Source organism: Salmo salar, chromosome ssa14, assembly GCF_905237065.1.
Source record: "Salmo salar chromosome ssa14, Ssal_v3.1, whole genome shotgun sequence".
NCBI classification, from domain to species: domain Eukaryota; kingdom Metazoa; phylum Chordata; class Actinopteri; order Salmoniformes; family Salmonidae; genus Salmo; species Salmo salar.
Window position 1 is genome coordinate 93,993,677 of NC_059455.1, and position 9,238 is coordinate 94,002,914.

General features: G+C 44.5%; 1 protein-coding gene across 1 annotated transcript; it reads right to left on the bottom strand.

The window, feature by feature from the left end:
- Positions 1 to 2,723: 2,723 nt before the first annotated feature.
- Positions 2,724 to 6,891, bottom strand: LOC106569297 (transcription factor SOX-4). The gene has a single exon (XM_014140499.2). The coding sequence runs from the start codon at positions 6,344 to 6,346 to the stop codon at positions 5,189 to 5,191; it is 1,158 nt and encodes a 385-aa protein (XP_013995974.1). The 5' UTR covers positions 6,347 to 6,891; the 3' UTR covers positions 2,724 to 5,188.
- Between the last annotated feature and the right edge of the window lie 2,347 nt (positions 6,892 to 9,238).

The following is a 9,238-nucleotide window of genomic DNA, read 5'->3' on the forward strand; positions in this document are numbered from 1 at the left end:
TCTGAGCTGACTGTTCCTTATTAAATACAGTCTGTGTAATGACCCTCACCATTCTCTGTCCTAGGCTATGTCCCAAATGGCACCCTATTCCCTGTGTAATGCTCCACTTTTGACCAGGCCTAGGGCATTAGGGATCTGGCCACAGGGATCTGGTCTAAAGTAGTTGGGGATACATTGGGGATAAGGGTGGGACTCAGACCGATCCGTAACTTTTTTTGATGTTATGTAAAAAAAAACTTTCATCAAGAGGAATATTATACTAATTAAATGTACATTACCCTCCTAGAGATGTCCATCTTTTGTTTTCACGTCTCTGCTCTCCATAACACACACTGAGGGATATTATTATGCCCTAGTCTCCGGTGGAATAGGGCATTGATGAATCCACACTAAATATTAGACCTTTGGGAGGGTCTCTCTCCTTATTGAACTGTCTCTGTCTGTCTCTGTCATTAGATTCAGGAGACAAATGAATGAATCCAGAAGGAATGAATTGGATTTAGGAGGCAGAAGGCAGTCTCTGGCACAATCCACTAGAATAGACAGAACACACACACACACACACACACACACACACACACAGACAGACGGACAGACGGACACACCCTCCGCCATCCCCTCCCCCCCAATCAAGTTATGCCTAGAGGAAAGTCTGGCACCCCTCCCCCATCCCAAAGAGCTGTCTGTTCCCATCACACACACACACACACACACACACACACACACACACACACACACACACACACACACACACACACACACACACACACACACACACAGAGAAATGGGGTCCCCAGTGAATTGTGCGTGGCCTCCTTGGTCTCGGATACAGTGTTGCCATGGTAGCCACGTTTTCTCCACATGGCAAATCAGAGAGAGGAGAGGGGATCCACTCCTATTGATATAGGGTTAGGGAATCAGAGAGAGGAGAGAGGATCCACTCCTATTGATGTAGGGTTAGGGAATCAGAGAGAGGAGAGGGGATCCACTCCTATTGATATAGGGTTAGGGAATCAGAGAGAGGAGAGAGGATCCACTCCTATTGATGTAGGGTTAGGGAATCAGAGAGGGGATCCACTCCTATTGATGTAGGGTTAGGGAATCAGAGAGGGGAGAGAGAATCCACTCCTATTGATGTAGGGTTAGGGAATCAGAGAGGGGATCCACTCCTATTGATGTAGGGTTAGGGAATCAGAGAGGGGATCCACTCCTATTGATGTAGGGTTAGGGAATCAGAGAGAGGAGAGAGGATCCACTCCTATTGATGTAGGGTTAGGGAATCAGAGAGGGGAGAGAGAATCCACTCCTATTGATGTAGGGTTAGGGAATCAGAGAGGGGATCCACTCCTATTGATGTAGGGTTAGGGAATCAGAGAGAGGAGAGAGGATCCACTCCTATTGATGTAGGGTTAGGGAATCAGAGAGGGGAGAGAGAATCCACTCCTATTGATGTAGGGTTAGGGAATCAGAGAGGGGATCCACTCCTATTGATGTAGGGTTAGGGAATCAGAGAGGGGAGAGAGAATCCACTCCTATTGATGTAGGGTTAGGGAATCAGAGAGGGGATCCACTCCTATTGATGTAGGGTTAGGGAATCAGAGAGAGGAGAGAGAATCCACTCCTATTGATGTAGGGTTAGGGAATCAGAGAGGGGATCCACTCCTATTGATGTAGGGTTAGGGAATCAGAGAGGGGAGAGAGAATCCACTCCTATTGATGTAGGGTTAGGGAATCAGAGAGGGGATCCACTCCTATTGATTTAATGCGTAATACTGGATTCAGCTTAACACAGACATGTACTGGCACACAAAGAAACCTCCTCTTCTCCTCTAAGAGTAGGAAATGATTTGTGTATCCAGCTGTTCCTCATTTAATACTTCTAGGTTGGACTGTGATGATGACATGGTTCCAGAGCTCAGTCCTGAATCGTTCTGGATCACCAATGAAAAAGTGTCAAAGGAAGGAAGTTTGGATGTGGCTTCAAACCCAATCACCGCAATCTAAATTTCATTGACAGAAAAGTTTTTTTTTTTTTTTGTGGTTCTAAATAAATAGTTTAGTAGGTCTAAAATGTCAGAAACATACATTTTGCTTGACCATGCTGTAGGTTTGTTACATGCAATATATTTTGTAGACTTCACAGGACAAATGTTGCTCTCTGGTTTTGTGATGAAACAAAGGTGTGGTGTAATTTATTCTTACTGTCTCGTCCTTTAGGCCTTTATAACACGGTGTCAAGGCATATGAACTAACAGGTTATAGAGCAGACAACATAATTATCACAACACACAGGTTGTACTAAGGCATTTTCCCCCTGGCTTGGCTTCCCCACTGATTATACCCAAACACTGTTACTGCCATTAAATCAACACCACTGATTATACCCAAACACTGTTACTGCCATTAAATCAACACCACTGATTATACCCAAACACTGTTACTGCCATTAAATCAACACCACTGATTATACCCAAACACTGTTACTGCCATTAAATCAACACCACTGATTATACCCAAACACTGTTACTGCCATTAAATCAACAACACTGATTATACCCAAACACTGTTACTGCCATTAAATCAACACCACTGATTATACCCAAACACTGTTACTGCCATTAAATCAACACCACTGATTATACCCAAACACTGTTACTGCCATTAAATCAACACCACTGATTATACCCAAACACTGTTACTGCCATTAAATCAACACCAACAGATTCAGTTCCAGCTGATTTTATTTCCTTCTTGAAAAAAAACATAAACAAACAAACAAACAAACAAATAAACATTTTCTGTACAGAGGTCTGAGGCAGTCATTGACCCGATTGGCTGGCGTTGAGTTCTATATTCAAATGAGTTATGGTATGATTGGAGGAAACATTATCATACACACAGCATATTGCACAAATGAAGAAAAAAAAATAAAGAAAAATAAAATGGTATAAAGATAGACATTCCTGGACCAATCATCTTTAACATCAGAATGTCGAAAGATCGCAATTTTAGTGCCTGTTGTTGACCATTATACATAAATCATAAACACAATCTGCCTTATAATACAGTCAATAAACATAAATATCTTCAATTGACATTATTATTTTTTTTTAATCTTAAACACAACAGCTATACATATACCTGAATCTGAAATACAAATGCTAATTTGCCATGCCATAATATAGGAAAACAATTTGCTAGTAAGTAAGCCAACAGGTAGAAAAAAACCTTACTAAATATTCTATTATGCAATTGCACAATGATAGACAATCAAAGCACTCCCTCCACCTCCCTCCATCTCCCTCCATCTCCCTCCACCTCCCTCCACCTCCATCTGACTCAAACAGGCATTTAGAATGAGTGAGTGTCACATTCCATCCAGTGGTTTCAAATCAAACGTATCACCATAAAAGCATACAGATGTTTTCTATCAATCCAACAGCATCTCTCTCTCTCTTTAACAGTTCTGATATAGCCTGGGTACCAGTCTGTTTGTGCCATCATGCCACTCCCTTGCAAGGTCTTAACATGATAGCGCAAACAGATTGGGTCCAGGTTATCCAAACCCACTGTAGAAACGCAGTCACTGGGTGCAGATGATGCTCCAGTGTAGTAGTGTGTGAGTTTGTTTACTCGGCTGGTGAAATATAGACACTGTGCCTTTAAGAAGCATGTGGCGTGATACTATCAAGAGTAAACATAGTATAGGGAGCAGATTGTGTGACAACGGACCCTCTGGCTTCGAGGATATAGGGAAACCAACCAAAAATCCACCGGCATACGTTCCTTAGATCTTCTACAAAAATCCACGTGTAAGAAAATGACACACTGAGTTCTCCTTTAAAAAGTGAGAGATATTAACATTCAAATAAGATACACGTCTAGCCCTCCCGCAGAGGGATACAGACAGGTGCATGGCTTACACATAAACGAGACCTATTATACGATAACAATACTTCAAAGTATAAAAAGAAAACATGTGTTCGGCTGGTATAAATACATCGATATAAAAAAACGTAATCTGATATAGAATAACTACAAAATCAGAAGCACTAGGAGTTGCGGAATTAGGGAAATGGTCCTGAAATGTGCATTGAGAGCGTAAAAGGTTTCAGACAAAAGAGTCTGAGTTTAAGTTGTTAATTAAAAGTCCTGCCGTTGAGAGGAAAGCTGGTGATTGTGAACTGTGTTCTGTGGTTACACACACACACACACACACACACACACACACACACACACACACACACACACACACACACACACAGTCAGCGCCGTAATCACATTGTAATAAACATTATTATTTCAGGTTCATCACTAAAATTGAACAATAGGGAACGCGTGCCTGCTGTTATCATTAATATTCTAAAATTGAACAATAGGGAACGCGTGCCTGCTGTTATCATTAATATTCTAAAATTGAACAATAGGGAACGCGTGCCTGCTGTTATCATTAATATTCTAAAATTGAACAATAGGGAACGCGTGCCTGCTGTTATCATTAATATTCTAAAATTGAACAATAGGGAACGCGTGCCTGCTGTTATCATTAATATTCTAAAATTGAGAAGAAAAAAACAACCTGAATATTAACTCCATCAACACAGGTGGAATAACCAGACTAGGTCACTTATAAAACGTTCAACCACCTTGCAACGTCAAGCTCTCCAAAAATGTACTTTATTCATACAGTCATCATCACCATCAGGCCCGGTTGAATGCTTCCGGTCAGCCAGCAAAACGTCCTTCTGCGGCCCGGTTGAATGCTTCCGTTCAGTAAGTCCGTCTGTGTGTCACTCCTAAACAGAGGCGGGATCAGAGGGAGTAAGAAAGTATTTCTCCCGTCTCCAAATGCAAGCTAAGCACTTTATTACCGTCTGCTCTGCGCACTAGGTAGCAATGCGCCCATGCCTGTCCCAATTCGTGTCTTTGATCCCTGTCAATACGCACAAGATGAAACATATGATGTTTTTATGCACACACCACGCCTGAATAACCTAAACACACGGCGTTCAAATGAGGCTATTCTTTTCCGAAACGCAGGGGAATTTTTTGTTGTTGTGCACGTTTCACTCCCCAATAATCTGAAAGAATGTCTGATGATTCTCACTCACGGGGTTTTAGTTTTGCGCGAGGCGGGGGTTTTCTTTCCCTTGTTTTCTCTGTTCTTTTCTCTCCTCCTCTCTGCCGCTCAGTAGGTGAAGACCAGGTTGGAGATGGTGGACTCCAGCCAGTCTCCCGAGATCATCTCGCTGACCTCTGGGGTGCAGTAGTCGGGGAAGTCAAAGTGAGATCCCGCCCCGCACTCCCCGAAGCTCCAGTCCAGATCCCTATCCAGCTCCGACACACACGGCCCCGTGCTGCCCAGAGACATGCTCTTAAACCCAGGGCTCGGCTGTAGCTCGAACCGCTCATCCTCCGGCTCTTCGTCCGAGGAAGAAGAGAGGGAGGAGGAAGAGGAGTGAGAGGCGGACGGGGTTGGAGAGGACGCACGTGTATACCTGAGGCGGGCCTTTGATGATGAGGATGATGAAGGGTTAGTGGAGCGCGCTTTGGTCGTCCCTGTCACCTGGTCATCGTACAGGCTCATCGGGTCACTGGACTCAGCCGAGCTGCTCAGGGCAGGACTGCCCGGGACTCCCACAGAGGGTGGCCCGCTGTCCAAGCTCCCTCCCCCGCCAAACATGTGGTTGCGCCTCGTTTGCTTGTCTGGTATCTGTCGGGCGCTAGTCACTGACCTGGATTTGTAGAGTGTGTGGTGATCCGCAGGAGACGCACACTCCGGCCCCTGGCTAGCCAGCTTGGCGCTCCCCTGTCCCTGCTTGTGCGCTCTGCTGGCCCCCATAGACCCAGAGCTTTTTTTCAATGAGGATTTTGAGCCCCCGCTCCTATCCGCGCCTTTCTCTCCTCTCTCTCCCCGCTCTGTCTTGGTACTGGGTGTCTTAACCTTCTTCCTTGGCCGGTACTTGTAGTCAGGGTAGTCGGCCATGTGCTTGAGCCTCAGCCGCTCTGCTTCCCGGATGAAGGGGATCTTGTCCGTGTCTTTGAGCAGTTTCCAGCGCTTGCCCAGCCTCTTGGAGATCTCGGCGTTGTGCATGTCCGGGCTCTGCTCCATGATCTTTCTCCTCTCGATCTGAGACCACACCATAAACGCGTTCATCGGTCTCTTGATGTGTCCTGTGGGGGTTTTACACCAGGCGACGTTGCCTCGGTCCCCTCCGTTGGAGGATAGCGGAGACCCGGGAGTCGGGGACGAGTCCATGTCCAAGTCCATATCCCCGGTATCGGTGGAGTCGCCGCCGGGAGAGAAGGGATCCGTGCTCTCTGCGTGGCTGATGTGCTGTACCATCGTTTCTCTTTCTCTGTCTCTCGGTCAGACACTGAACCTAATTTAAAAAAAACTGCTATTCAGAATTATGTCGTTATGGTGTGAATTGCGTAAAAGTTGCCAATGTTATATCATCAGAGTTTTGTTTCAGTCACTCAAGAAATGTATGTTTATTGAACCACACAGACTGAATGTGTAAAAGTTATTGCAAGTCTCCTCTCTTTCTTTGCAGTACTCTGTCTGTCTGATCAGTCCGATTTGGAGACACTGTGTACTTAGTCTCCCGTGTGCGTATATCTTCCAAAAAGACGCAGGAAATAACAAATTCAAACTTCAACTTTCTGCATTCAAACGTTCAACTGCCAGTGCGACTGAAAACTCGCCCTGTGATACCAAGAACACTTCGCTGCTGAAAACAACACTGTAACTTTCCTATGAGATGTTTAATATCGCTGTCTGCACAGCTCGCCTGAGCAGTAAGAGAACCATGTGGAAGAATGGAAGTGTCGCACTTTTTCATAGTCCCCTTTTTCCTTATCGGTCTGCCAGTATACTGTAAACATAACGTTCAACGCCACACACTTTTATATCCTCTCCCGAGAAATAAAAGCCTTGCTAAACAGCCAATCACAGGCTGTCTCTATCCTGATTTAGGCCAAAACCACTCCCCGCCGGCGTCCATTGGCTGAATAAAGCGTGTAATAATAATATTTGTGTGCAATGAGCGTTCGTGTATCTGACCTCATTTCTGTCTGACTGTCTGAACCACTGGTCTGACGCGAACTGAGAGGCACATTTTACTTGCAGTCCTTTCTCAATAATAAGACCAATGCTTTAAACATACAAATGAATTAGTTCAATGTAATGCGGATTCTGGATTTAGGTGGTGTAATATGAATTATATAAACAAGAAAAGAAAGGAAACTATTTCAGTCAATAATATTAATTAAATGACGTACTATTAAAGAAAAGCCAGTCTTATTAACAGTGATCGAACATTATTAGATAATAGACATGTAAAAGATAAACAGATATTTGTTTAAGTAACCTATTATTATATAAATCCAATAAAAGTACCCATTAGATAAATCATAAGAGTAATATCCATATGAATTGTTGATCTAACAGCTTGGTTATTGTTTGTGAGCACATGGTCCCTGTAGCATGTAATACCATCCGCGCATAGCGCAGTTGTTATTGCTCTGTCTCTCTCATCTCTGCGTTCTTGCTGGTTCGGCGGTAGACAGCGGATTCTGCCCACGGGTATAACCCCTCCAGAGTGTCTCTGTCCTGCCCAGCGGAGGCCCTGACACCCCGGCGAGGCGGCGGCAGTCAGCCCTTGTTTTTTTTACATCGGCTGAGAGTGCCACAGAGTGATACAGCATCGCTAGATGTCAGCGTAGAGCCAGAGAGAAAATGATTCATGTTTTCATCATAAGTGTGATACATTTGTGTGTTTGTTTTGTATTTTGTGTGTGCGCACGGCAAGCGCATACATAAATCACACATTTTAATAAGAATTCTTTGTCACCCTGTCATCATCGCGATGCGTTTACTAGTTTGTTTTTCTCTCATCAAGGATATTTACACCCATCTCCTTTATATTTTTAGACAGTTTAAGCCATACCGATTTTATTTAAATATTATATTTATTTAAAATACACAATCCTAGTGTGTGAGAGTTGAAGCCAGTTCCTTATGTGGTTACTCAGCAAGATAACTGAAGCGGTCTGTCATCATTCATTGTCTTGTTTACTCCAAAGCTGCTCTGGCCGTTCTGGCACACGCCTCTCCAAATACATGAACTGGAAGCGCTGAGATATACCTGTATGTTTGCGCGGGCTTCAACTCTGATATCGTTGAAGTATTGATTCTTTGATCACCTAGTGATTGTACACGCATATAACCCACCATTCACAGCAATAAGACAATATAAGTAAACGAGTCTATCAAACAGAGGACGGGACTCTGTCTCAATGCGTTTTTGGAAACAGCAATGACACAGAGATAGAGATCCACTTCCTGCTTATAAGAACACAAACATACTGCGCACCTGTTGCCAGTTTAAGAGCGGGTGAAACTGAACAGTCAAACACACCCTATTCCAACGAAGTGGTGAACACACACACGCGCAAGCACGTACGCGCACACGACACACCAGCCTAGCTATTTAACTACGACAGTCAATAGCGTAACCGAGACCTGCCAGGTTATTCACCAAGCTTTACGGCAACCTGAGACCTGCCAGGTTTTTCACCAAGCTTTACTGCACCTGAGACCTGCCAGGTTATTCACCAAGCTTTACTGCAACCTGAGACCTGCCAGGTTATATACCAAGCTTTACTGCACCTGAGACCTGCCAGGTTATTCACCAAGCTTTACTGCACCTGAGACCTGCCAGGTTATTCACCAAGCTTTACGGCAACCTGAGACCTGCCAGGTTATTCACCAAGCTTTACTGCACCTGAGACCTGCCAGGTTGTTCACCAAGCTTTATGGCAACCTGAGACCTGCCAGGTTATTCACCAAGCTTTACAGCAACCTGAGACCTGCCAGGTTATTCACCAAGCTTTACTGCACCTGAGGCCTGCCAGGTTATTCACCAAGCTTTACTGCACCTGAGGCCTGCCAGGTTATTCACCAAGCTTTACTGCACCTGAGACCTGCCAGGTTATTCACCAAGCTTTACAGCAACCTGAGACCTGCCAGGTTATTCACCAAGCTTTACTGCACCTGAGGCCTGCCAGGTTATTCACCAAGCTTTACTGCACCTGAGACCTGCCAGGTTATTCACCAAGCTTTATGGCAACCTGAGACCTGCCAGGTTATTCACCAAGCTTTACTGCAACCTGAGACCTCCCAGGTTATTCACCAAGCTTTACGGCAACCTGAGACCTGCCAGGTTATTCACCA

What these genes read in the sequence shown, in the direction of transcription:
- LOC106569297 (XM_014140499.2), bottom strand. Translation starts at nt 6,346, where the DNA reads ATGGTACAGCACATCAGCCACGCAGAGAGCACGGATCCCTTCTCTCCC.